The sequence below is a fragment of the Larus michahellis genome, chromosome 1, assembly GCF_964199755.1.
Source record: "Larus michahellis chromosome 1, bLarMic1.1, whole genome shotgun sequence".
Lineage (NCBI taxonomy): Eukaryota > Metazoa > Chordata > Aves > Charadriiformes > Laridae > Larus > Larus michahellis.
In genome coordinates this window covers 8,701,613-8,728,360 of record NC_133896.1, presented here as the reverse complement: position 1 = coordinate 8,728,360, position 26,748 = coordinate 8,701,613, and the positions used below count along the sequence as shown (strand labels likewise).

The window sequence follows — 26,748 nt, the reverse complement described above, 5'->3', positions numbered from 1 at the left end:
AAGTAAAGACCGAAAACACAGAAAACCGTCCTAGAACACACAAACGCAGCCTTTTTTTCCCCGAAGTAACTGGATGAATTCAGAGAGGTTGTGCCATTGCCATTTCACTTGTCGCTGTCAAACACAAGGCCTGAAAAGTAGGTCTTGGAAAAGTTTGTTTTACTTCCTTTTATGAGCTCCCCCAGGCACAGAAAGCGTTTATTCTTGTCGTGTACAAAGCCACGGAGTGAATTAGAATGAGACTAAGTACATCGGAGCTGGGCAGCTGGAAAGCCCTCGCCAACAGGGCTGAGCTGCTGCAAGTGGTCACTGAAAGCATCACCGTATTGCCTGATAAGAGGAACACCAGCAGATAAGAAAAGTTCCTTGGAAAGTATTTGCACAGAACTACTTTTTATTAAGATTCAAATCAGCAACATAGCACATACTTTCGTCTCTAAGCAATAAAACGGGGAGATGTGATTTTATCTCTAACTCTTTAAAGTTACTAAAGTTCAGTAAAAAAAGTTTTTGTAATGGCATTCGGAAATAAGTTATTTATCTTGATATGAACCGTTGTGTCCCCTGGAAAATGAAGCACAGCTCCCCCGGATTGCTTACTCCCGATACTTTTTCACAATTTATCGACCTTAAGCTAAGACACAAGTAAGCTAACAGTTCTCAACATGCTAAAACTGAAGTATAAGATATTTCAGTTAAGGATTTATCAAATAAGAGAAAATACTGACATATTAAATTCTTTTGACAGCTTTTTTGACTGAGGTACATCCAGCGTAATGGTGACAGAGGAAAACTGGTTAATACTCAAGTATCAGCTTCATGCTCAACAAGCACAGCTGAGTGACAAAGCCACTTCAGGAAGAACGTTGACAGGCTGGAGGAGCGGGCCCCTAACAACCTCATGAGGTTCAACAAGGCCAAGTGCAGGGTCCTGCACCTGGGTCGGGGCAACCGCAGTATCAATGCAGGCTGGGGGATGAAGGGATGGAGAGCAGCCCTGACAAGAAGGACTTGGTGTTGGTGGGTGAAAAGCTGGACATGAGATAGCAATGGGCGGTCGCAGCCCAGAAAGCCACCCACATCCTGGGCTGCATCCCCACAGAGTGGCCAGCAGGGCCAGGGAGGGGATTCTGCCCCTTTACTCTGCTCTGGTGAGACCCCACCTGCAGTGCTGCCTCCAGCTCTGGAGCCCTCTGCAGAAGAAGGACATGGATCTGTTGGAGCAGGTCCAGAGGAGGCGACGAAGATGCTCAGAGGGCTGGAGCCCCTCTGCTGTGAGGACAGGCTGAGAGAGTTGAGGGTGTTCAGCCTGGAGAAGAGAAGGCTCCAGGGAGACCTTATGGAGGCCTTTCAGCACTTAAAGAGGACTTATGAGAGGGATGGAGAGAGACTTTTTACCAGGGCCTGTAGTGACAGGACAAGGGGCAATGGTTTTAAACAGAAAGAGGGGAGATTTAGATGAGATATCAGGAAGAAATCCTTTACTGTGAGGGTGGTGAGACACTGGCACAGGTTGCCCAGAGAAGCTGTGGCTGCCCCATCCCTGGAGGTGTTCAAGGCCAGGCTGGATGGGGCTTTGAGCAGCCTGGTCTAGTGGGAGGTGTCCCTGCCCATGGCAGGGGGGTGGAACTAGGTGATCTTTAAGGTCCCTTCCAACCGAAACCATTCTATGATTCTAAAAATCAATTCAAGCAAACATCCCTATACTAGATAAGTGTTATTTTGTGATCACAAACTCGAACTCAGGCGAGAACCCCTGTACCTGTTTCTTTTTACAGAGAGGAACCCTTCCGGCTTCATAGCTGAGGCCATTACACGTGCAGCTACCATCCTTAAAAAATGAGAGTGGTTTTAAGTAACCTTAAGTTTAGCATGAACCAGAGTGAAATACGGATACGAACTGAATGTCAGAGGACGATTCTAACTGACACTGTCACTGCCAAAACAAAACCTGCTTTTTTGCTAATGAAGTGAGCAAACTCCCAAATACAGCATCAGGGCTGAAAAAGGCGATGTCTGCAAACTCGTCTCCAGCACTAATTACAAGGTTTTTCTTTCCTTTTGACCCCATTAATCTTTTGAATATTACAGCGAGATTCAACCTTTCAGCACACTGACAGTATTGGTAATTCACTCTCTCAAAGCGAGAAGAATCTGCCAACTCATACAAAACCAGCATTTCAGAAGTGGAACACGAATTCCCATGTTACTTGTTTGAAACGAAAAGAAACCCCAGCGGGCTGTATGAAACACACACTTATGGATTTAAAACATAATACAAGAGAGAAAACATCCAGCAGTACTGCAAAAACATAGAGGTGTAGGCAGGTAAAATGAGGGAAGCCCAGAATCATCTTTTACATTTGTTTCAATTTTTAAAAGTCTTTCTTTAAAAAAAGTTAAGCTCTAAAAAGTTACCTGCACTTTTAATTCCTGTTCTTGAATACCCAACTATGTCTTTTTTATAGACTGAGAAAATGGCTGTGCCAAACATCCTTGCTTATTCTGTGTGTGCTGATAGCAGTAATTTTTGCCAATAAATGTGAGTTGGCTGTACAACACATCCATTTTTGTGAAATTTTTAAAGGCTCTTTTCATATCCACTGGAAGATTTCTTTTTTAGGAATTTATGAAGTTAACAAAGTGAGATCCACGGCCTTAAAGTGACATAATAGATGGATTATCCTGGTAGTTGTTCTGTTCATGCTATTTGATGGCAAAGTACGCAAGAAGTCCTCTCTTAAAAAGTATATCCAGAGCAGTCAAAACAAAAAAGAAATCATAGTTAAAATCTGAAGTGAAATTTACTGTAGCAATGCTTTATTTCTATCATTGTGATAACTCTCTACTTATATGCCATTAAAACCTTCCGGGAATAAAAAAGCTTCACAGTACCTTTCAGTCATTTCTCTAACAAAGAGCTCATACAAATTTAAGCTAAACATTTCCAATTATTCTAAATAAGGTGACGAGATCATCGTCACCTATTGTCAATGAGATATTTTGAATATTGCTCCTCACCACTACTTTTGGCTTGGAGCTATAAATCCTCTATTTCGCATCTTGAGTTGGCCACTGCCTTAGGTTCCAGAGAAGAATATCCGTTAAGACCCATGGTCAAGTGTATACGCTGCTAATCCATGCCTAAAACTTAATTTAGATATCCCTTTGCTTTATGCTCTACAAACAGGACATATTAATAACAGTTTTGTGTAACTACCTGTTACTGGTTGAGATCTAAACACCTACTGGTTTAGATAATAATCTGTTCTACAAGTCAATTGTCTAAAGAGTTTTAGCATCTTAAAGTATTTCGCTTAAATTCCCTGGTGAGTGAAGGCAAGTATGACACCTCGTGTTTACCAGGTGTTGCAGAGTTGGAGCACACGTGTGGACAGCTTCTGCAGAGCCGACAGCACAACAACATGTTCAAAGCAAAGGTTACATATTTAGAAGCAATTAATTGTGCCCAGAAGAGCCAACTTCCCTCCATTCGGAACAAAGGGAGTCCAAATGACAAGATCAGGTCTAGATGCTACAATGGTATTTGAAGTTAGATGAGGTTAATTCTGCCCAGAAATTCCACATTATCTGCATAAGTTACCTAATAATAAATATTACTTGGCATGGGTTTCACATTCTACCTGCAATTTTATACTACCTGAACCCACCGTATGTAAATCCACAATCTTTTTTTTCCCCCTCCATAAAAAGGCATATGCTACCAGGTCAATTAGTAGTTCCTCTTCAAATAACTCATACTTGCACCTGACGAAAAAACTTTGGGAATGCCTTATCTATTGCTCAGAAAGACGTTTTTGTTGTGACTGTTTCTATCCCAAAACCTAGTTCTTAAATCTGCAGTTTAGCACTGGTGCTTGCTACTCGATTGTTGGGTGTCCTTCACGGAATTCTCTGCTTGCTGTTCTTGCTCTTCTCCAAGGGAACTTTCGCCTTTTGGCCTTTTGCAGTCTCATAACCCTTAGCTACACCAATAGACTGTGGCTGACCCTAGCCAGAGTCCATAAGATTATATCGTTTGGAATAATAATTGATGCCTGTACTTATAATGGACTCTACACACAGTTAAACCAAAACATTTGTAACTAGAAAAATGAGGGATAATAAGACTTTTGGTTATAGAGGGGAAAAAAAAAATCCTATGTCTATAATTCAAAGCTTCTCTACATTTCCTGTATCCCTCCTTCTATTCAAGAATGACATTGATACTTAAGGTACATCAGATTACACAAATCTCATTTACTTACAGACTCTCACAAAAAGATTTATAAAAAAATACAAACAAATTAGAACAATAACAAAACTAATACACATAAACTTTCACTTTATGGACTTCTTTGTCTTTGCATTCTCTTTGTTTATCGAAATAATTGAACGTATTGTCCCTTCTCTGAAGTTTCTTAATAAATCCAGTTTCTGGCCAACGCTCTACCTGCGAATAGAATAAAATGGATATGCATTCACCTAAGCACGCTCACGCTAAATTATGTTTGTGCCTTACATTGCACAGAATGTAGGGTATACTTCCATGGGAAAACCTCATTTCCATCTGAACGCTACTTTGCTATTCATTTGCTTATCTTTTAAAAAAAGATTAAGAACAATATGTCAGAAACCAGTTTTCTGGTCTAGAATTATGTGATCAGAAGAGTCTGGAAATAAGAATCTAAGAATATTTGATAGACTAATTAAAAAAGTGGACTAGTCAAAGCTTTTAAAATACCTCGCTTAGGAATAAAACATTGATGCTATTCAGTTATCCTGTAAACCGAGAGGCTGAGAAATTCCACTTCCGTAAGACTGACACACACTTAAGGGTTTCTTCTGGATCTTTCCGACCATGAAAAATGTGCTTTTCATTAGCAATTTCATAAAAATAAACAGAATTATATGTATCATAGTCTCAAATACAGCAGGATCGGTCCTGCAGGAAACCAGCACCATCCTGGTGCGCTTTAGTGCTCCACAACGTGAAGCTGTAAACGAAAGGCTTGAGCACTTGTGTGTGTGTTCAACAGCTTTATGGCTTTGGTAGCTATCTGCAGCTTGAACACGTATGACTACTTCTGATCAAACTGAACCTTAAAAATCAGATAATAGAATCTTAATTCTCTTCCAGACAGGGTTGACAATAGGATGTCAAACTGGAGCATTCTTTAATTGAAGAGTCCCAGACTCTTCAGATAGTTTCATCACTTACCTTATTACTTCAGGCATACAGATGAGTTATTTGCATTCTCTGTCTAAACATAACAGCCTTAATACTCATTCCACCTACATTTTAATTGCGTCATTAATAACAACCGCATTATGGAAACGTAATATGGAGTAAACAAGACATTTCAAAATGTGTAAGTTGAAAGAGAATTACTGCCAGATCCTGGCAAGTTTGAACAGAATACACACTCCTTTTACACTGAGTAAGGGATGTTCTTTAACTTTTATCAGTGTTTAATTGTCTACGGTTATGCCCTGCCATAAATCTTAAACAGACTGATCCTACCACACTAATGACAGGATTTCCTTTTGCACAGTTAAAGAAATTTACACTACAGCCTTTACAGTGGTAACCAAACCCACGACAAAAGAATAAACTTCATCTTATTATGCACATCATTATTTGGAGTTAACGGGATGAGGAGTGAGTTTCTTAGGAACATTCTGCTCTTTCCTATGTGTGCAGGAAATTAAGATCTTTCAAAAGTGGATTTTTTCATACTACAAATTGCTGCTTTGGAAGACAAATTACAGAGCTCTAATGAAGATAATATGTTGTTTGCTGTATTAACTTCTTGGTTGCTATTTTGAATCTCAAGTAGCCACTGAATGTCTGGCCATTATTCATTAGCTGATTTGATGTGCTAGGGAGCATTGCTACCAACTGCAGTGAGCAGAGGACGAAGCCCTTGATGTTCTCAGTTGATAAATGCCCGTGTCACAACTCCCTTTACCACAGTTGGCATCAAATATTTCTATTGTGGGCAGTTTCAATAGAAGCCAAGTTCTGAGTGTGCACAAAGTCTGATTATGCTCCCACACATTTCAACTGTAAAACTGAAGTCGGCAGCAAAGACACAGTACTGTCCCCCTGGACAATGACTGGGTTTCCTGTCAGGTCTATGGGCAGAGTAATGGGGAAACTTCAGAGAGAACTAACTTTGATAAATTCCTGTCCTCAAACACAAATTATTCTTTTAGATACCAGCTGCATCTATTCAAAGAAATCTATAACGCTTATAAATGAGTAAGAGAGAGGGAACAAAAAAACAGGCTGGGCAGTGTTTCTGTTTCACTTCTGTGAAATAAGTTATTCTGCACAGTTAATAATAGCTCAAGAATTCAAGTCAGACCTGAGAGAAAAAAAAACTGTACCAGAAACTAGCCGAAATGAAAGGAAATAAGCAGTACCTCCATTTTTATTTAATCATTTAATATAAGACGGAAGTTTAAAGCAATAACCCTTGCAGAGTTCTAATTCTTACCGTATCAACTTGTTTTACTTGTTTATATTCAACCTCATCTCTGTATCCAGCTTGCTGAAATCTGTATAAGTTCTCTACATCAGCTGACCACTTTTTGGCATCATGTATAGATTTTGGTTTGATGTCAGCTTTAGCCATGACTCCAGAGACTTCAGGCTTTTTCCTGAAATTAGATTTTTGAAAATGAAATAGAGAAGAAAGAAGCAAGCAATTTTGTCAGTGTGAAACAAAATTTTAAAACAAAGGAATTACAGACAGTACAATATTATCTTCTCTTCAAAGTCTGAGGTTAAAAAGGAAAAATGTTATAAGCAGCTGGAATCAAATTAAATGTACTACTTGATCTCAAACAAACCCAACTCACATATACTTCTATATACACCTCTATACCTCGACTTAACCTGCCTAAAATTTGTGCATATTGATGCACTAAAAAAGTACATAAAATACAGCTTTTTTTAAATTTTTTTTTAATTTTATTCCACCTCTCTGCAGTTGCTATCCCTTTGAGGCAGGCAGTTTTTCAGGTTTTTCTTTCTTCCTACTGAAGGGACACTAAACTGGGAACCACGAACTGAAGAGCTGGACTGTTACTGAAGAGCAGCAAACACTCAGGATGGGAGAGGAATGCACTGCCAGTCACATGGCTGCAGTGGAGGTGACAAAGAAGAGGTCTTAAGAAATAAACTGGATGCGATAAGGAGGCGAGGCACACAACCTACCAAAATTCATACTATTCTACCCTTGCTCAATCAAAATCTGCACTGAAAGCCACTGACTTCCTCCTCACACAGAACCCGTTTGCTCAATCTGATGAGAAATAGTAAATAGGTTAATCAACTGCTAAACCTGAACAGAGCAGAACTGGGACAAGATGAAACTTGAACTGTAAAACAAAAAAAGAATAAAATAAGCAATTAAGAAGAAAAAAAATGCAGAGTCAATAGAAACTCAAAAGTGACGGATTTCAACTATATTTCAAAAAAATATGAATCATTTGAATTCTATCTTATATTTTAATTTCACTGCATTTGCTTTCTTGAGTGTACCTTATTCTGCTACTAAAATAGAACTTTATGTTGCTTCTGCAAGCAAAACACACAGAAGACTATCATGCCTAGCAGATATAATCAGAAATGAGTCCTTTCCTAGTTTTGTTATGTCACCAAGCTTCATAATTAGGAAGGTATCTTCAAGGAAGGAGAAAAAATTTTGGATTTTTAGTGAGAGAATGAACAGTCCCACTCCCTGCGGATAGCGTGCTGTCTCCAAACCCTGTGCACAAAGTAAAATTTTCTTACTCGGCAAGTTCCTGTATCAACTGAGAGCATGAAAAGTTGAATGCTGATGTCTTATCAAAAGCACTAACTTAGTCAGTTAGAAAGGCAGAGAAGGAGAAAAAAAATATCGTACCACAGCATACAAATCTTTGGGAAAATGATATCAAGGATTATCGTTATCATAATGCAGAAATAGCAGAAGTCTGCATCTCTGTCGTCTAACTGTATGAGAGCCATTAGCACCCAAAGGAAGGGCCTCTCATCTCTTACTGCACGCACTTCATTAAAGATCAATAAAAATATGCACAAGGGCTCTTTTCTGGCAACAGTAAACTATTTCTTGCAGTTCAGTACTCCAGACATTCTTTTACCAGGCTCTGCAGCATTCTGTAAGTGAAGGCAGCAATTTACTAAAAAAAGAAGAAAAAAAAGTAATTTTCCCACCCAGTTATGAGGTGTAACATACAAATTAACATGATAAGTATATATCCTTATTCTAAATATTTAGTGTTCTCTCTGAGATATTTATCTCGATGCTTTTTTTTCTCCCTTGTAAAGGGCTCTTCTCTAGTATCTACAGAAATTTTCATGCCCTGTAAATGCTCATCAATGTTTGATGAGAACTGTTGTCAACCTGGAACTTCAGATGGTCAATGCTATTAGCAATAACATTAGATCTTAATAAATGCTACACTATAATGAATTTAAGTGTCTTATGATAACTTACATGTTATTAGTGTTAAGTACTTCTTTATGGGAGGTACTGAATTCATCTAATGAATGGGCTTCTTCAAGGCATCTAGATATGCCTGGCACTTCCTGAGTCACCATTAATTCAGATGGCCTGTCCACAGGTGTTCCTGCTCAAAAAAATTTGTATAAAGGTCTCATATTTAAAGTGCCAGCTTGGTGACTTCAAATAACAAAAGCGCCATCCTAATATTTTTAGGCTGCTAATTAAGGCCTTTAAAAATTGTACTCTTTGTCTATTGTAGTGCCTCTGAGTTCCAGGCATAGGGCTGGTTTCATTGTACATGAGCACGAGATAAGCTGTACTCCAGACAGCCTGTAATTCAGGGAAAAGACGAAAGACAGCAGACAGATATAGGCAAATGAAAGAATGCAAGAGAAGGTAAGAAAATATTCAGCATAATACTGACACTTTTTATTTAAAGGGAGTTGTTGAACAGTGAAGTGGATTTTGCTAAGACGACAACATTTAGCTACTCTTAATTTTGTCATATACCTCTGTTTTGGCGTTGGGAACATATTTTTTTAATGTCAATCATAGCACAATTTCTATGGAATCCTAGCTAGCCTGGGCTTGTATATGGTAGTTTCCTTAATGCTTATACAAGTTGTAAGGGTATGTGAGAGGAGAGTGTCTGCTCCGTTAAGGGCATCTGGTCAAGGACCTTATTCAATGCAACAAGAGATAAAAAGAATGGGAAGTAGCCATAAAACAAGAACATACGGGGACACAAACCTGAACAGCAAATTATGAGGGAGGCAATGATGAGAACCAAACCTGTTCTTTCACACTAATTGATGGGAGCATGTGGGACTTTGAAAATGTTTATTCCAGCAAGGTTATCTGATCCAAGACCTTGTCAATTGGGAAAATAAGGGAAAAAGGGGAAACCAGAAACAAAACATACGGAGACACAGACTTGACAAAACAAACATAGAGACCATAACAGGAAACAAACCTCGCCACTCACACTAATTGCTGGGCTATCAAGAAACTACAGGCACCACTGCCAGTAAGATCAACCCGGACTTTGCAACTGATAACACTGTAAACCGGTGGGGGGCACCCCAGACTTGGAGGGGTGCAGGAATCAACAGAGCTGTACAAACCTGTGAGGGACGTGCAGGGGAAGGGGAGCAGGGAAGAACAAAGATGGGGATAGATAGAAAGGAGTATAGAAGAGGCGGGTCATGTGTAAAACAGGGCCAGTCAGTAGGCTTGTCTGGCTGACCCCTGTGCCTGATCATCACAGTCTGTCCTACTTTCTTATATCTTATTAAATATTTTCTTAGCTACCTGCGTAATCTCATTCTCTGTCCTGTGCGTGTGTGTGCTGCAAGTAATAAGTGCCAGCTACTGTTGAGACCTCTGTGTGCGTGAGTGAAAACTGGTGCCAGCTGCTGGAGTCAGGCTGGGGGTGCTCCTGGCCCGTGGTGTCAGCTGCAGGAGTGAGTGGGGGCCTTTATGTTCCAGCCACTGGAGCAGGAATGGAGTGTGTCCTGAAAAATCAGCTACTTGGAGAGGGCTGGCATGAGTGAGGGGCTCCATGCCAGCAGTTGGGGAAGGACTGTGGGTCACAGCCTGCGTGCCTGGTGCTGGCTGTTGGGGAGGAGGGGGTGAGTGCCTGTATCTTCCTCAGTCCAGGTATACATAGGGTGCATATCCATATTCACTAGCAAATTTTAAGCCGGACTAGCTGGAGAGTAGGGGGAGCCTCAGGTCCAGGTCAGGATATCAAGTGGGCGGGGGGGGCTGTGCTGGTACTTGTGAACAAGGGGACTTGTGAACATGGAGTGCATGAAAGGACGAGCGTGCGAATGCATGCTTGCTATGAGCGTCAAGCTGGACTAGTGGGCAAGTAGGGGATCCATGAAGCAGGTAAGGGGGCCTGGGATCTGCGCAGGGGTGCTGGGCAGACAGAGGAGCTGTGCCAGTGCTCAAGCAATCCACAAATGTGTGTGCTTGTGAGCCTAGAGAGCGATATGTGTGTGCCTGCACTAGTGAACTTTTATTGCTACCAGCCGAAGAGGAGGAAAGGGACTTGTCTGTGTTTCTTGTGAGTCCTGTATGTAGGTGCTGTTGAAATCAGTGCCTCATCCGTGGCCGTCTGTGTGACCATCCACATCTGTGATACGTGCTCACCTTTGTTACTCATGGAGCCTGCAAACAGGAAAGCGGCAGCTGTGTCCCTCAGCCCAGGCAGAGACCCCCCGGGTTGGGCTGCAGTGGCTGAGCAGCAGAGATCCTGGCCCAGAGCAGCTGGAAGAGGTGGCTGCACTTCCTAGATCACTGAACACACATCAGCACTCACAGGACCTATTTGGGAACCTGGAAGAGGCAGTAAGAGATTTCCAATGACTTCCACAGAGCTGCTTGTATTTGCCAAGGTGTTTGGGCAGAGGTCTAGGCCCTGGCCCGAGTCACCGCTGTGACTATACCCCTGCCCCGCTCCCACCGCAATAGCCACGACCCGGCCGCCCAGCCCTCAGACGGTCCACTTCGGTGCGAGGGCCGCAAAACGGGGCCTCTTCCAAGGCGGGGGGCGCGGAGGTGGGCGCCGAAGCGCGATGGCGGCGCTCGCTCCTCACAGCGCCAACGGCCGCCAGCGGCCACCGTTGCTAGGCAACCCCTCCACTGCCTCTTTAATCAGACGTTCCCGCCTCTCCCTCCGCGCGTCTGATAGGCCGGCAGAAGGCGGGGCCGCCTCACGATTGGCTGTGACAGGCCGGGGAGGCGGGGCATCGAGGGGCGGGGCGAGCGTGGCGGAAGCGGCGCGCCGTGCCGTGCCGTGCCGTGCCGTCGGCCGCCATGAGCCGGTTCGGGGGTCGCGTGCGCGAGTACCCGGCCGTGTCCATCGACCGCTTCGATCGCGACAACCTGCGCGCGCGCGCCTACTTCCTCTCGCACTGCCACAAGGGTGAGCCCCGCCACCCCCCCGTGTCCCCATGGCAACCATCACCCCCCCCGTGTCCCCATGGCAGCCACCCCCCCCCCGTGTCCCCATGGCAACCGCCACCCCTCCCCGTGTCCCCATGGCAACCATCAACCCCCCCCCCGTGTCCCCTTCCCCTCATGATGGCCGTCCCCTCTTTCCCCAGATCACATGAAGGGGCTGCGGGCGCCCGCCCTGAAGCGGAGGCTGGAGGGCAGGTAGGGGCCTGGGGTGGGGCTGCCTGAGGGGGAGAGGGGCCGGGAGGGCCCGCACCGCCCGGCTGCGACGCTGCGGCCCGGCCTCAGCGGATGCCGGGCCGGCCCGAGCCGGGAGGCCTGAGGAGGAGGCGGCTGGGTCAAAGCAAAGGGTGAGCAAAATGGCGTAAGGAAGCTGTTCATAGAGTCACGGAATCAGACTGGTTTGGGTTGGAAGGGACCTTAAAGATCATCTAGTTCCACCCCCCTGCCTTGGGCAGGGACACCTCCCACTAGACCAGGCTGCTCAAAGCCCCATCCAGCCTGGCCTTGAACATCTCCAGGGATGGGGGAGCCACAGCCTCTCTGGGCAACCTGTGCCAGTGCCTCACCACCCTCACAGTAAAGAATTTCTTCCTTATGTCCTACATAAACCTACCCTCTTTCAGTTTTTGTCGTGTCACTGCAGGCCCTGTAAAAATTCTGTCCCCATCTTTCTTACAAGCCCCCTTTAAGTACTGAAAGGCTGCAGTAAGGTCTCCCCGGAGCCTTCTCCACACTGAACAATCCAAACTCTCTCAGCCTGTCCTCACAGCAGAGGGTCTCCAGCCCTCTGAGCATCTCTGTGGCCTCTTCTGGACCCGATCCAACAGGTCCATGTCCTTCCTGTGCTGAGGGCTCCAGAGCTGGAGGCAGCACTGCAGGTGGGGTCTCACCAGAGCAGAGTAAAGGGGCAGAATCCCCCCCTCGCCCTGCTGGCCACGCTGCTGGGATGCAGCCCAGTATGTGGGTGGCCTTTGGGGCTGTGAGCCCACGTTGCCGGGTCATGTCCAGGTTTTCATCCACCAGTACCTCCAAGTCCTTCTTGGCAGGGCCACTCTCAATCCCTTCATCCCACAATCTGTATTGATACCGAGGATTGCCCCGACTCAGGCGCACTTGGCCTTGTTGACCTTCATGAGGATCCTTGCTGCTGTTATTCCCTGGAAGTTTGTTGGTGTGTGGAGACAGCACTGTGCCTGTGCTGTGGAGGAGGCCAGCTGCACTCAGAGGTGTATGAGCAAGCAGGTGGTCAGCAGTTTGAGGGAGACAGTCATTGCCCTCTGGTCAGCACTTGTGAGACTTTGTCTGGAGTACTGAATTCAGTCCTGGTATCTCCTGGACAAAAAACAGTGTCGGTGTTTTGGAGCGGGACCACCAAACTGGTCTGGGGCTGGAGCACATGATATGCAAGGAGAGGCTGAGACCTGGATGTCTTCAGCCTTAAGAGTAGGTGACATCTGTGTATTGCTGTTTACAGGTAGGGGTAGAGACGATGGAGCCAGGCTTTTCAGAGGTGCATAATGGAAGGGCAAGGGACAGCTTTTCTTTTTCACCATGAGGATGGTCAAACATGGGAATGGGCCCAGGAAGGTTGTGGGACAGTTCCTAGACACCGTTCAATTTATTAGAGTGGATGTTGCATCTCATCAGATATGAGCAGAGAATCTTTCTTTGCCTGTTGGGTCTCTGTGCACTGTGCAAAAGCTAGAGCTTTATAAGGAACTATTCTGTGTTCTGCTGAATGCCTGTTCCAGAAAAAGCATGCACGGCTGAAACAGACCTTGGTGGGTATCAAAATAAGCAAAGATAGGTGTACATACAACCGTGTGCCACACACTTTATTTATTTCTGCACAAAAGTACTCATGCACGGGCATACCTATGTAAGTCTTCGGGTTTGTTGCGTTGAAGAAAATCCTACTCAACAAAGTGGAGTAACTCACCTTGATCCCACTTCTCGTTGGTGCAAAACTGCTCCTGCAGGCTTACTGCTCTGCAGGTCTCCTCAGATGAAAGAGGGGTCTGAGCGCGTGTTTTGATGTTCTAGGTGGCAGATGCTGATGCGTTGTTGGATTGTTCCCTGCCTCTACTTTAAAAAACACTCATCTGTGTTTTTGTCTCCTCACAGCTTGAAAGTTAAATTATACTGCTCACCAGTAACAAAGGAACTGCTGCTGACTAGCTGGAAATACAAGTTTTGGGAGAATCACATTGTGAGTTTTTGTTTATTTTTAAATGATCGCTTTCTGAACAGTGATTCTAGGGAAGAAGCAGCTTCCCCTCCTCAGAAATGTCTAAATGTTGGTGTTAAGATAGTGTTTCAGGGCTCAAGTACCTGCATCAGTATGCCTTCCCTTGCTGCCTGCTATGGCATCAGTTTATTATTGGTTACTGTTTAATCTTATTTTTCTCTCCACAAAATTTATACTTTTCTCTCAACTTCAGCTTTAAATGTCCTCCATCTGTACATTGATCATTTCTATCGCTCCTTCATTTCCTTACCTTGCTCATATCTCTTTGCTCCTGTCCTTACTTAATTTCCCTTTTGCTTCATTTAAAGTCTCTATTGCTTGGAGTACGTATAATCTTGTAGTTGTATTGTCTTCTTTTTGCTTTTTGGAAAATGGACTATCTCTAACATGAAAATGTTTTAGTGATGTAAAATCACCGCAGAAATTAATTAGTTTACTTGATTTCCGCTATTTGGAGCCAAAATTCATGTGATGAGTAGTCATGTATAGGTTTGACTTGTAGTTATTTATTTCCTTCCCTTTGCAGATGCGGGCTTTGAAATTGAACATGTTTCTTTTCCCATCTTACTGTATGTACATACAGCATCACGTAGTGTAAGGATTTTGCTGTATCCCCCAAGCAAGGACAGGAGAGTTTTCTAGTCAAGTGGAAGCTGAAGAAGGACTTCAGGCAAGCTGAAATTTGTTTCCTTGGGGGAGTTACAGCTCAGAGTTTCCTTAAATAGGTTGTAAGTGTGGGTCTTAAGCTCCATATCCAAAGAAACTCATACGAGTGGGACCTAGGAGGTAATTCTGGGTAAGAGAAAAAAAAAGTAGGTGACTTTTCTGTTCAAGGTCCTAGTTTAGTTGTGAAGCTGAGGGAGAAGATAACCAGCTTTATATGAAGCCTCAAGAACCAGAAAGATGTAATGATTTGGAGTGTGAATATGATTCAGGGCTCTGTAAAAAGGACTCTGAACATCCCTTAGGCATGTTTGATGTGTGAAGGCGCACAGTGTGCATAGGTGACAATTTTTCTAAGCCTATAATCTTCTTGAACTAGCAAAAATAAAATGAAGCGGGTTTTTGGTGGGTTTTTTGGTGGTGTTGGTTGTTTTTCTTATTTTTAAGCTTGTGTCCATTTGCTTCCAGTATCCCTTGAGGTTAACCTAGAAGAAGAGGTCCCTTGAGGGGAGATATCTAATCTATTAGGAGTTTGTATGAGCAGTAAAAGGAAAGTGGGCAGTGCTGGTCTTGACATCCCTGTTTGAGAAAATCTTAATCTGGGAAGAGATGCCAGAGGTACAATTAAAAAAATACATAGATGTTTGCAGCTGCTGCTCCCAGGAGTGACTGCTGGTAGTGGCATGAGCTGCACAGGCCCTAAATCAGACAGTAGCTGTTGGATATTCACAAGCTTTGTCTTACAATAAATAAGCTTTCTACTTGTAGTGTGACTGGGAAATGAATTAACAGCTGATTTGATATTCACCAGACTGAAAGAAGCAATTGTGATGTCGGCTTCCAGACAAATGTTTTTATAATTCCAATCTGACCTTTTTTTGTACATACGGCACGAGACTGTTTGAATCTGCTGCTGGCTTTAACATTTAAACGGTCAAAGAAGAGGGGAGAACTCTGCTGGTGATGGTATCATTTATGGCTGTGAAGCTAAACTGTGACTGTCAGTGAAGAATTCTTCAGGCAGTGTAGATATAAAACCTGACAACTGTTTCACTTCAGTAGGAAATTTGAGAATTATGGAGAAATATCGAGCATGCAGAATTTAGATCAGCCTCTTGAGTTTATTCATCTTCAGAAATTGTAGATGATAAAATTAGTATTGATGTTTAAAAAATCAGCTCTTGCTAGTGGCTTGAATTCTTAGTATAAAATACTTTTTGGCGCACGTATCTGTGTTTTGGAGCAAGCTCTGAGTTTGACTGAAGTTGTGTTTTCTGATGGAGAAGCCAAATGTTACCACCTTTGTGAGAGCACCAGCTGAATGCATCTCGTGGAGCTGCCCAGAAATTTGCGATGCAGTGTCTTGTGAATCCCAAGGTGCTGAGAGCGTATGATCCAGCCAGAGAAACCAGAGCTGTGGCTGTTAGAAGTCCAAGACGTTCTAACTTTTTTTAGGCATGCACACCTTGATTGAGATATCTCCATTTCATTTTTAGAAAACTTTTAGAAAACTTTTTTTTTCCCCACTGGAAATGAAATTCATTACATGCTACGTGAAAATGAGCTTAATTTTACAGGCTTAGCATTAGCCACAGTGGGTGCTAAAGATGTCTATATCGTGAGTAATTAGCCATAAGCATGAAACAAAATGTTCAGTAAATCCTGCAATGCATTTATTCATTTTGTTACAGGTTGCATTGGAAGTTGAAACTCCGACTCAGATTTCTTTAGTAGATGAAACATCTGGTGAGGTAAGTCACCAAAAAAAGTTAATGTATTTGTAACGAGCAGTAATACTCTTTAAATGAGCATGAGAAACAGATCTTACCTGTAACATCCCAAGCGGACAAGCTAGTTTTAAAATGTATGTTCCCCTTCTCTCCAAGATGTGCAGCCACATGAATTCTTCTTCCCCGCTTTGTTGTTATTATCATAGCATTTCTTAGGTAATGTCTTTCCACGGTATTAGTGGTCTCCTACTTACCTATTGCTCATGTGATGTTTTCACCTTGTATTTCCTGTATTTATTTTAACAAGCTTTAAGTGCAGGACTTAAAGGTCTGGTAGAGCATCTCCAGGCAAAGCATATTCTAGGATGTTTCCGTGATGCTTCTTCACCAGGGAACAAGGATGTAGGACTGTCTTCTGGCTGAGTGGCTTTCATGAGCACCACACAATATTCAGTCATCTCTTCAGGCATGACAGTATGGTCGTTGCTCTTCAGGGCTTGTTGAAATGTGAATCTCTTCATTCAAAAGCAATGCTAAATGCTGCAAGAGGCTGTGGGGAATAATGCGCTGCTTTCACTTTGTCAATGAAAGTACCGTCAGTACTTTTAACAGTGTGAAAATAATGCTAACAATTTCTTCCAGAAAGAAGATATAGAGGTGACGCTTCTACCAGCTGGTCACTGTCCAGGATCAGTCATGTATGTCCTTTCAGTACTCTAAATGTCTCTGCTGAGAAATTTGTCCTATAGAGTTCTCACTAAGTACTGGTGCTTTTTGTGATTATTTTTTTTCCTAACTAGAAAAAGCTGGTAAATTTAAAATTCTTACTTGGAGATAATACTGTTGTGGCCCACCAGCTTTGGTCAAGGTGGAAAACCACTGTACTCTCTGGAATCTGTCCAGACAGAAGTTGTTACCTTGGTGGGGCAGATTACTTTTTCCCATGCCTATGAATAACAGCTTTCTTGATTTCAACTGTACTTAAAAATGACATACAAACCTGTCATTGAAAATACATCCCCCATTAAGTATGACATTAAAAAGAAGGTGCTCAGCTTCCTGGTACAGATGCCTAATTAGATTAATTTGACTGCAACAGACAGCTGGGCTGCCCTCACAGAGTCTGTCAGGCTTTTGTCTTCAACTCTGACCAGCCTTGGCGTAGGTTATTTTCCAGACACACTGAGTCTGAATTATTGGGTTTATCTGAAATTACTCTAGAACCAAAGTGAGCCCAGTATTTCCATTACATCTTACATTAGTTACATAGACTGCTCTAAGCAAGGTAACAAATCAACGCCTGGTGTTTAATGCTTTATATTTTTGAGTTTACCAAAGTTGTTTCTGTTTGTAGGTTTTTGTTTGAAGGTGAAAGCGGCACTGTGCTCTATACAGGGGATTTCAGGCTTGCAAAAGGAGAAGCAGCCAGAATGGAGCTTTTGCATTCAGGGACCAGGTAAGGCTTCGGCTGTTCGTAGGATTTAGAAAGAATAAAAGATCACACAGGCATGGAGAATTCAGGAATAATGTGCTCTTTTTTTCCTCATTTTTTATTACGGATTATTTGCATTAAGGCAATACTGCAGTTACAAGCCCCCTTTGACTTGCTCTTTGTAATAAAGAGGAAGAACTACCTCCTTTTGAAGAGAAAGGAAATGGTATATCTTAGTACTGTGCTGCTCACTCTGATACCACATTTCTCTTTCAGAGTAAAAGACATCCAGAGTGTGTATCTGGACACCACTTTTTGCGATCCTAAATTTTATCATATACCAAGCCGGGTAAGTCTGAATAAGCTGTGAGAGGAAAGGTCCTAAAGCCACTAATTAATTAACCACCCCTTTGTTAGGTAGGTCCTGCAAGGCAATGCCATTTTGCATTACCAAATCACAACGCTTTGGAAGTATCTTCACAGACAATTCCCAACGTTTTCTAAACTTTTCAGGAGGAATGTTTAAATGGGATCTTGGAGTTAGTGCGCAGCTGGACCTCGCTGAGTCGCTATCATGTTGTGTGGCTGAACTGCAAAGCTGCTTACGGATATGAATATTTATTCATAAACCTCAGTGAGGAACTTGGAATCAAGGTAACGTTTCGGTAATTGCTGCTTTAGAATAGATCCTCAGGAATGACTGTGGCCAGTCACCGCGCTGGAAATGGCTGTTCAGAGGACTGCTCTGTGTGAAAGATGTGCGTGCTTTCATTAACTTCACGTAAAAAAGCTACAGTTGTGCTCAAAATGAGTTAACTAGTTGATTTCAGTCTGGAACATCTGGGCTCTCCAGGGAGAAGTTAATCTCCAGATTTCAAGCTCATTGTTTACCTCTCTCCCTTTTACCTTGTGAATGATAAAAGCCTTCTCATTTACTTATGACATTAGTAGTTAACAGATCTATTCTGACTTCCTTTGATGAATATTCATCCCTCTTCAGCACAGGAGGTATGTTCTGCTTGTTCTAGATGTCCAAGTTACTTTTGGTGAACACTTCTCTGCTTGGACATCATTAGTGGGTAGTAATTGTCTAAATGCCTGCCAGCATTTGTTGTGAGCAGAACCACATCCGTATAGTTGCTCCAGCTTCAGTCTGGCAAACACCTTAAGCTAATTACGAGTAAACTGTGCCTTTCTCTTAGGTGCATGTGAACAAACTTGATATGTTCAGAAACATGCCAGAAATCCTCTACCATGTTACTACCGATCGACACACGCAAATTCACGCCTGTCGACATCCTCGGGTGTGTATCAGCAAAGCTTCTGCTACCTTCGCTGTGAAAGGCTGGTTATAGGTGCTAGCATTTTCGTCATAGAATCACAGAATGGTTTGGGTTGGAAGGGACCTTAAAGATCACCTAGTTCCACCCTCCTGCCTTGGGCAGGGACACCTCCCACTAGACCAGGCTGCTCAAAGCCCCATCCAGCCTGGCCTTGAACACCTCCAGGGATGGGGCAGCCACAGCTTCTCTGGGCAACCTGTGCCAGTGTCTCACCACCCTTACAGTAAGGAATTTCTTCCTAATATCTCATCTAAATCTCCCCTCTTTCAGTTTAAAATCGTTACCCATCGTCCTATCACTCCACTCCCTGATCAAGAGTCCCTCCCCATCTCTCCTGTAGCCCCTTTAGGGACTGGGAGGGGCTCTAAGGTCTCCCTGGAGCCTTCTCTTCTCCAGGCTGAACAATCCCAGCTTTCTCAGCCTGGTCCTTTTGTGCTAATGAAGACTTGGGCCAAATGGTGGCTTAATGCAAAGGAGAGTGAGAACTTCAGTTAGTTAGTGGGTTGATGTTTTTTATAAAAAAAGAAAAAAAAAATATTAGCTGATGCTAGAAATAGTTTCTTTGTATTTGAAACTTGAAAATTGTAATGTTAAATGAAGTGAGACAAGCTGTGCATTAGATCAGTCAAGTATTATCCACGTAAATATATCAAAGGCAACTTGTACGGTGTCTCCTGCACCCGTGCGTGCACTGTGTGCTTGTAGTGTATGCCCTTCCCTTTCCGCCATGTCTATTGAGCCAAAGACTCCAACTTGGAGGAGTGCAGGTAGAACTGAAGGTGGCATGAGACACTGGTCTCTGGGATTGATTTACTTTGTCAGCTGCACTATATGGAAGCAAGATGCAACAGCAAAGAGAGTTTCAAGGGAGTTGGAAGTGAGATGAAAATTTGGTGTGGCTAGATACTATGTTGCTCAGTTTCTGGGGGGAAAAAGGTCAGGATTACACTTAATTTTATATCGCATCTGACAGGATGATGACTGCTTTCGGGGAAACAGGCTGCCCTGTGGGGTGACTTGCCAAAATGGAACTCCCTTGCACATAATCAGCATCAAACCTTCCACTATGTGGTTTGGAGAAAGGATCAAGAAAACCAATGTAATAGTGAGGTGAGCATTTGGGCCATGCAGAAACCTGTTGTTTCAGGTGTGTATCTTGCCTAACGCTGGTGGAACTGAATCTCACAATAGACTTCTTAAGAGCAGGTTATGCTTGCCTGTTGACTGAGGATGAAGAGCAGTTACCTAATTCTTGTGCCTCCTCTTTTTTTTTTTTTTTTTTTTTTTAGGACTGGGGAGAGTACATACAGAGCTTGCTTCTCTTTCCACTCTTCATACAGCGAGGTTTGTATACTTGTAGTCCTGAGTATACATTGATTTAAAAAAAAAAATAATTATTTTGGAGTGAATGACGTGACTTGTCACAATTAACAAAATCTTTTCAATAATAAGACATAATGGGGTAGGAAGTTCTGGATGCTGAAGACAGAAGTTTGTTTTAGCATAGCTGCAGAAGAGCATGTTGAGGTAGGGCAGGATTAAAAACCTGTTTTTTTATTCTCGAAGTATAGGTCACTGCTACGATTGTTTTGACTGCCTTTCTATTTTAGATTATTCTGTAACTATGCAGTGCTTAAAGCTTGGAATTTTGGTTTGCAATACATTGTTTATCTGCTGTGACTCAGTTTTGGGTGGGTTTGCCTTCTTTTCCCTGCCCACACATTTAAACAGAATTTTCTCACATTTTAGCTGCCGCTGTCACTCCTCTTTCTGTGTTAAAGACTAAAAGGAAATTGTTCATGGCAGCGTCCTCTCCAGAATCACACGCTTTCATTTAATATGACACGATCCAGTTCTTAAAATACTTCTATCTCCTAAGAAACTGAACTGGAACTGGATCAGTGCTAACAATTAACCTGTCACAAAGCTGTGCACATACAAAATGGAGATTACTCAGAACCCTAGGAAGATGGTCCTGGTTTTAAAATCCTGTTTAAATTTTAATTTGCCCTGCCATGCAGAATTTTAAACGGAGGTACTAGCATAGTACATCCAGCATGGCAGCTTGGCTGGCAGACTGTGGGGGGTGATACGTTGTCACAGACTCATACCTTCACCTTCAAAAATAGATGCATCCTACTGGTTTGTATAGATAGGAGTGTCATCTGCAAACTTGGAAGTGTTTTCAGTGCTCAGCACTGATAAAGCCTCGGCTGGCGTGGAGTGTCCCAAACCAAACATAATTCTTCAAGACATTTACTGTCTGGAGAGCATCTACAAGAGAGTAAGGCTTGGAAAAAGTGACGTGTTTTGTGATAATGGGCTTTTATAGTGGACCGAAGGGAGACTTTGGGACCAGTCTTTGAGGAAGGGAACGCCCGATCTGCACAACTAGGGACTTGAAATCCAGTAAGAAAAATGGAGTTCTGAAAAGACGTACGGCAGTAAGGACAGCGAAGCGCTGGATCACACTGCCTAGGAACAGGTCTGTCTAGCCTTTCCTTTCAGAGATAGTGATGGCCTGCGTAATAGTTGATAACTGCAGCGAGGTGGTTGGGTGAGGCTGCGTTCTCAGCATCCCTTCAGACCTGTTTTGTTGTTAGAGAGCCATCCGCTTGGATAGAGTTTTGGCTCATGGGTCATGCTGGTCTTCACATGAGACAACTGGTAGTTATTTGTTGTGGGTGTGCTTTGATCAGTGCTGCCAGTAAGTGAAATTATTAACTGTTGATGTAACTTGGTAAACTGCTTCTTTTCAATTTAGATTAAGGATTTCCTGAGCTATATCCGTCCTGTGAATGTGTATCCCAATGTACTGCCAGTGGGTGGGACAGAAGACAAAGTTCTGGAAATGTAAGTGACAGGTGGCTGCTCAATGGTGGTGATCTAATCTCTGCTCTTGTAAGAACTCCCCTCCTGAACTCCCCTCCTCACAAGCAGGCCGCTGCCTTTTGCTTTTGTCTGATAATTCAGATCTATTTTTTTTCTATATTCAGTCCAGCAAATTTGAGCTTTCAGAAGAACACTTGCATGTGGTGCTAAGTCCGAAAGTTTCTATTCTATGCACTACTTATATCTATGTATAGCGGCTTTTCTGCTGTTAAACTCCGAGTGGGATCTGAATTCATCTCACTTTATTCTGTGACCGATTTCTATTTGTCATTGCTACTTCTTGGAAGTTTCTTTTAAAGAGGGTTTCTCTGGGGACTTGAACTCCTGGCTTCTGTTGAGCATCACAGAGACCTGTACTTGTCTGCTGCTCAGATGATGGCGCTTCAGAAAGCGCTCTTAGGGGCCAGGAGAGCAGTGGTGTCAGCAGTCTGAACAAAACGAGGACTCGTTTCTTTGCTCCTTCTTCTTTTCCTCCTTAATAAGAAAGGAGAAACAATTATTGAATAAAACTAAAGTCAGATTTTGAACCTCTAATCTTGTCTTCGCTAAGCAAGGGACTAAAAGTTTCTAAATGGTGTACATGTTTTAAGGTACATACAAAGAAATGACAGATTTCTACCTTTAAGCTGCCTAAGCTCACCAATGAATTAAGAACTTTCCCTAGCTATTGCTGCCTTTAACACTTTTGCTGCAGTGCTTGTGAAAGGCATGAGGCAGCATACTTAGATTGTTAAAAGATTTATGTTTGGTCCTGAAAGTGTCTACTGAGTTCTAAATATTAATCACTTTCCTCATTCATCTCAGATTAAAGCCATTATGCAGGTCATACAGGAGAAACATGGAACCCAGGTACAAGCCCTTAGGAACACTGAAGAGAGCCCACAAGAGAGACTCATCTGATACAGGTAAAGGTTCTGCTGGTGCTGCTGTGCCTGAAATGAAAGTCTGAGACGAAGCAGAGGTGCCGAAAGCCATGGCGCTCACCGTAGTCTGTGTTCAAAGCAACATTGGAAAGGAGAAATATAAATTAAATGCACTTGGGTTTTAGGAGGGTGAGAGCGCACTAACTCTGTAAAGTCACACTTACTTGCGATCTTAAAACGTACTTAATGCTTAACAGCCCTTTAAGTTTCTGGAAGAGTTCCATTCCACAGTCCTAGACCATCCCACCTAAAGCTGTTTCTAACGGAACTTTATTCTATCACCTCCTGTGTTGTGGGGGACAGAGTGCTGTATCAGTGGAATTGCTCCCCTTTATTATCTCACGCTGCTGGCTTTTTAGCACCTAGCAGCTTTTTAAATTTATGATGGTAAGCGGATGCTGTACATAGCCTCTGGAATGCCGCTTGGGAACTAGCAGACAACTTTGGGCCCACTGCATTCTCTTTGGCTGTTTCTGAAGTGCCAAGTATGCGAGGGTGATGTAATCCTGGCAAAACACATCGGGGGTCTGAATAAATGTGTCTGCCCGGGCTACATCTGATCTGCCGTAGCTTATATGGAAGATGGCAGCCAGCAGCTTTCCTCGTAAGGCGCTGTGCTAGGCAGGGCAAGGCAAACACCGTCAATAATGCCCTGCTAAGTCTCCATCTGGGTTCAATAACTTTTTCCTCTCTTCATACTAAATGAATTTTAATAAAAACTTTGTTCTCAACTGAATTTTACCAGAGATCTGAACTTTTCTCAGTTGTTTTTTTTTTTTCCACATTCTTTCCTTGGCAGATGAAGATGATCTCTTTGATACAGAATTAACTTCTGCAAGGCCTAAGATTCCAAAACAGCAGAGAGAAGAGAGCAGGCACTGCAGCACAGGACAATCTCAAAGTGCCGAAGGGAAGATTAAGGAGAGCACAGAAAGTTACAAAGCGACCACAACTTACACCTCCCTTGAGGTAGACTTCGTGGACTGTGAGGAATCAAATGATGATGATGAAGATGACGAAGAAGAAGAAGCTGAAAAAAATACAGTTCAAGTTCTTTCCCATGAGCCAGATGCCACTTCCACATCAAATTTCAATGGAGTAACTAGTGACCATCAGGAGTCTAATGCCGATGTCCCTCGCTGGGATGCATTTTTCAAGTGCAACAAACTGGAAGAAAGCTCTGAAAATGAGGACAACGTCCCATCTTCAGCAGATGCCGGGGGATCCCAGTCACTCTTCAGTGATTCAGATGGAGTAAGCGACTCAACACACATCTCCTCCCAAAATTCTTCTCAGTCGACGCACATATCGGAGCAGGGGAGCCAGGGCTGGGACAGCCAAACAGACACAGTACTCATTACCTCCCAGGAGAGAAACGCCTTGGACTTCAGCGGCTTCGGCAAAGGTGGGAGCAGAGCGGGTGTTTCTGTATTGCAGGAGACTGGCAAAGACAGTCAACCTGACAGCAGTAGGTGGAAGCCACTGGGTCAGAACAGATCTTGTGCCTACGATGTTGGCTGTGACTTGGAAAGCAAAGACTGTGAGAAAGCTGCAGAAGCTGGCACTGCTCACGTTCAAGATGTGCTGGTGGAAACAGGTGACAACTCCAGGACTCCTGATCTAGAACTGAGGAGGGACTCCCAGAGCTCCTCCGACTTCGAAATTCCCTTGACTCCTGACGCTGAAGTGCCTCAGCCAGATAAACTGCACTATTTGTATAAGAAGCTAGCAGCAGGTGAAAATATACTCAATGAGAAAAAAGTCTCCTGAAAACAGGAATAACAAATACCAAAATTTGTTTATTAAACCCCAAATTAGTTTGCTCTTTAGTGCTGATTGCTATCTGCATCTATGCTAATTGATGCTTTTTTCAGACACAACTTACTGTCATGAACAGGCATTTGCAGCCTGTGTAACGTTATTGTTCCTTCCATGAAATACTAAAAGGGAAGTATTCCTAGGAGGGACTGTAAAAGCCTTCTGCCTCCCCAGGCTCAGTTCTCCAGGCCTGTAAATAGACAAAAAATGGACCAAACAAAACTAAGGGTAGAAACACTAAATTTCTTTTAGTGTTTATCATGAGCTCTAAGAGTTTGCCTTTGATATAGATGTGATCTCAGGTTTTAACAAAGTAATACATTTTTAACTGTGTGGAGGAACAAGACATCTTCTAGGAAAAACCATGCGAACAATGCAATAATTTCACTGCAACTTTAATCCTGAGTTTTCACTGCAGTGTTTTTTAAAAACAACTGCCGAACAGACTAGAGAAATACTGCCCGGCAGAAAAGGCCCTGGGGGTGCTGGTGGACGGCCAGCTTAACATGAGCCAGCAGTGTGCCCAGGTGGCCAAGAGGGCCAACAGCATCCTGGCTTGTATCAGGAATAGCGTGGCCAGCAGGAGCAGGGAAGTGATGGTGCCTCTGTACTCGGCCCTGGTGAGGCCTCACCTCGAGTGCTGTGTTCAGTTCTGGGCCCCTCTGTACAAGAGGGACACTGAAGTGCTGGAGCGTGTCCAGAGGAGAGCTACCAGGCTGGTGAGGGGTCTGGAGACCAGGTCATATGAGGAGAGGCTGAGGGAGCTGGGCATGTTTAGCTTGGAGAAGAGGAGGCTGAGGGGAGACCTCATGGCCCTCTACAACTACCTGAAAGGAGGTTGGAGAGAGGTGGGTGTTGGCCTCTTCTCCCAGGTGAATAATGACAGGACCAGAGGAAATGGTCTGAAGTTGTGGCAGGGGAGGTTTAGATTAGATATTAGGAAGAATGGCTTTACTGACAGAGTGGTCAGGCACTGGAACAGCCTGCCCAGGGAGGGGGTTGAGTCACCATCCCTGGAGGTGTTTACGAAACGTCTAGATGTGGCACTTCAGGGCATGCTCTAGTGGCAGACATTGTAGGGCTTTGGGTTTTTTTGTGTGTGTGTATGGTTGGACTCAATGATCTCAAAGGTCCTTTCCAACCATGAAGATTCTATGATTCTATGACAATATATATTTTTTTTTTAAATCAAATTGTTCTTTTCCAGCAATTTCTGTTTACACTGAGTGAGCATTGTCATCCAATTTTAACTCTTGAATGAGGTACTATACACCATTGTCTATGGTTTAAATCTAACTCATTGCAAGCAACTTGTCACCAGCTCCTCCGTGTTTTGTTTTGTTCTGAATTGTTTTTCAGAACTACTTAAAAATAAAATCCTGTGGCGTGTAGCCTGCCTTGGAGGCTAAGTCACAGCAACAGAAGCTAACCTGTTAACCTGGACAGGCCACTATATTACTCAAGACTCTTATATTTCCAAATTTCACCTCCTCTGCAACATTCTGTTGACTTCCCTGAGTTCAGACAAGTTTAGATTTCTTTTTTAAATCAAAACAATGGATTCTCCATGCTCGTGTGCTGTCATAACTTCCCCTTTGCCAAAATTCTTAGCTTCTAAAATGGGAATGTAATTCACATTTTTGCTAAATAGCAGTCCCTACAAAAATGCCTCAGCAGACGTCATCTAAAAATCCATGCCGTCTCCCATCCACTTGGTCTTCAGACCTAAAGAATTAAACAGATTTTTAGTATGACAGCTCTCCCTTCTCTGTACATCGTCAGTCTTTCTGCCATCGTTCACAATATGTGAATGATAAACCAGCCCGCATTCTGCTATTGGGAACAGTGGCAGGAAGGGGAGAAAAAAAGAAAAAAAATATTGCTATCATGTATGTATGGTTTTAAGGATATTCAAGTCCATTTATTTCTCCACTGTCACCTTGCCCACTCCGTTCCTGGGATTTGTTAACATACTTTCCAAATGAGGTCTACCAATTTTTTATTTTTTTTTTAAACAAGCTTGAGCAAGCAGAATTGCCGTTGTAACTACCTCTGTGAATAAAGTCATACAGAGCAAACCTTTCTTCTGTTGGCTTGTTTCCTTAACTGTAAAATACATTTAAGTTCAGGGCTGAGTTTACAGTGTGCTTAAATATACAGGAACCCAGTCCGCTTTAGACAAGTCAGTAGCATAAATTTATACCATTTCTTAT

The 26,748-nt window shown here is 43.1% G+C and overlaps 2 protein-coding genes across 5 annotated transcripts; one reads left to right on the top strand and one right to left on the bottom strand.

Annotated features, from left to right (window-relative positions):
* Positions 1-4,244: 4,244 nt before the first annotated feature.
* On the bottom strand, positions 4,245-11,137 carry MEIG1 (meiosis/spermiogenesis associated 1). 3 transcript variants are annotated; one of them, XM_074572619.1, is made up of 4 exons: positions 10,973-11,137; positions 10,677-10,862; positions 6,504-6,666; positions 4,245-4,453 (listed from the first exon to the last, which is right to left on the bottom strand). In XM_074572619.1, exons 3-4 carry the CDS (start codon positions 6,639-6,641, stop codon positions 4,325-4,327), a joined length of 267 nt encoding a protein of 88 aa, XP_074428720.1. In that variant the 5' UTR covers positions 6,642-6,666; positions 10,677-10,862; positions 10,973-11,137; the 3' UTR covers positions 4,245-4,324. The 3 variants fall into 3 exon arrangements, with proteins under 3 accessions (XP_074428720.1, XP_074428721.1, XP_074428717.1); XM_074572620.1 differs by having other exon boundaries at positions 10,990-11,137; XM_074572616.1 differs by lacking the exons at positions 10,677-10,862; positions 10,973-11,137 and adding an exon at positions 8,511-8,616.
* Positions 11,138-11,275: 138 nt separating this feature from the next.
* Positions 11,276-26,613, top strand: DCLRE1C (DNA cross-link repair 1C). Of its 2 annotated transcripts, XM_074573339.1 has the most exons (14): positions 11,323-11,451; positions 11,633-11,684; positions 13,611-13,695; positions 16,089-16,148; positions 16,770-16,825; positions 17,482-17,583; positions 17,836-17,908; positions 18,073-18,213; positions 18,762-18,863; positions 19,876-20,012; positions 20,192-20,246; positions 21,667-21,755; positions 22,599-22,699; positions 23,517-26,613. In XM_074573339.1, exons 1-14 carry the CDS (start codon positions 11,343-11,345, stop codon positions 24,485-24,487), a joined length of 2,133 nt encoding a protein of 710 aa, XP_074429440.1. In that variant the 5' UTR covers positions 11,323-11,342; the 3' UTR covers positions 24,488-26,613. The 2 variants fall into 2 exon arrangements, with proteins under 2 accessions (XP_074429441.1, XP_074429440.1); XM_074573340.1 differs by lacking the exon at positions 11,633-11,684 and having other exon boundaries at positions 11,276-11,451.
* The last annotated feature ends 135 nt before the right edge of the window (positions 26,614-26,748 follow it).

Coding starts and splice junctions, on each gene's coding strand:
- MEIG1 (XM_074572616.1), bottom strand. CDS start 8,614: ATGGTGACTCAGGAAGTGCCAGGCATATCTAGATGCCTTGAAGAAGCC. Junction 6,667..8,510: donor GTACTTAACACTAATAACAT/GTAAGTTATCAT, acceptor ATCTAATTTCAG/GAAAAAGCCTGAAGTCTCTG. Junction 4,454..6,503: donor AAGTAAAACAAGTTGATACG/GTAAGAATTAGA, acceptor TTCTATTCGCAG/GTAGAGCGTTGGCCAGAAAC.
- DCLRE1C (XM_074573339.1), top strand. CDS start 11,343: ATGAGCCGGTTCGGGGGTCGCGTGCGCGAGTACCCGGCCGTGTCCATC. Junction 13,696..16,088: donor AGTTTTGGGAGAATCACATT/GTGAGTTTTTGT, acceptor ATTTTGTTACAG/GTTGCATTGGAAGTTGAAAC. Junction 16,826..17,481: donor CACTGTCCAGGATCAGTCAT/GTATGTCCTTTC, acceptor TTCTGTTTGTAG/GTTTTTGTTTGAAGGTGAAA.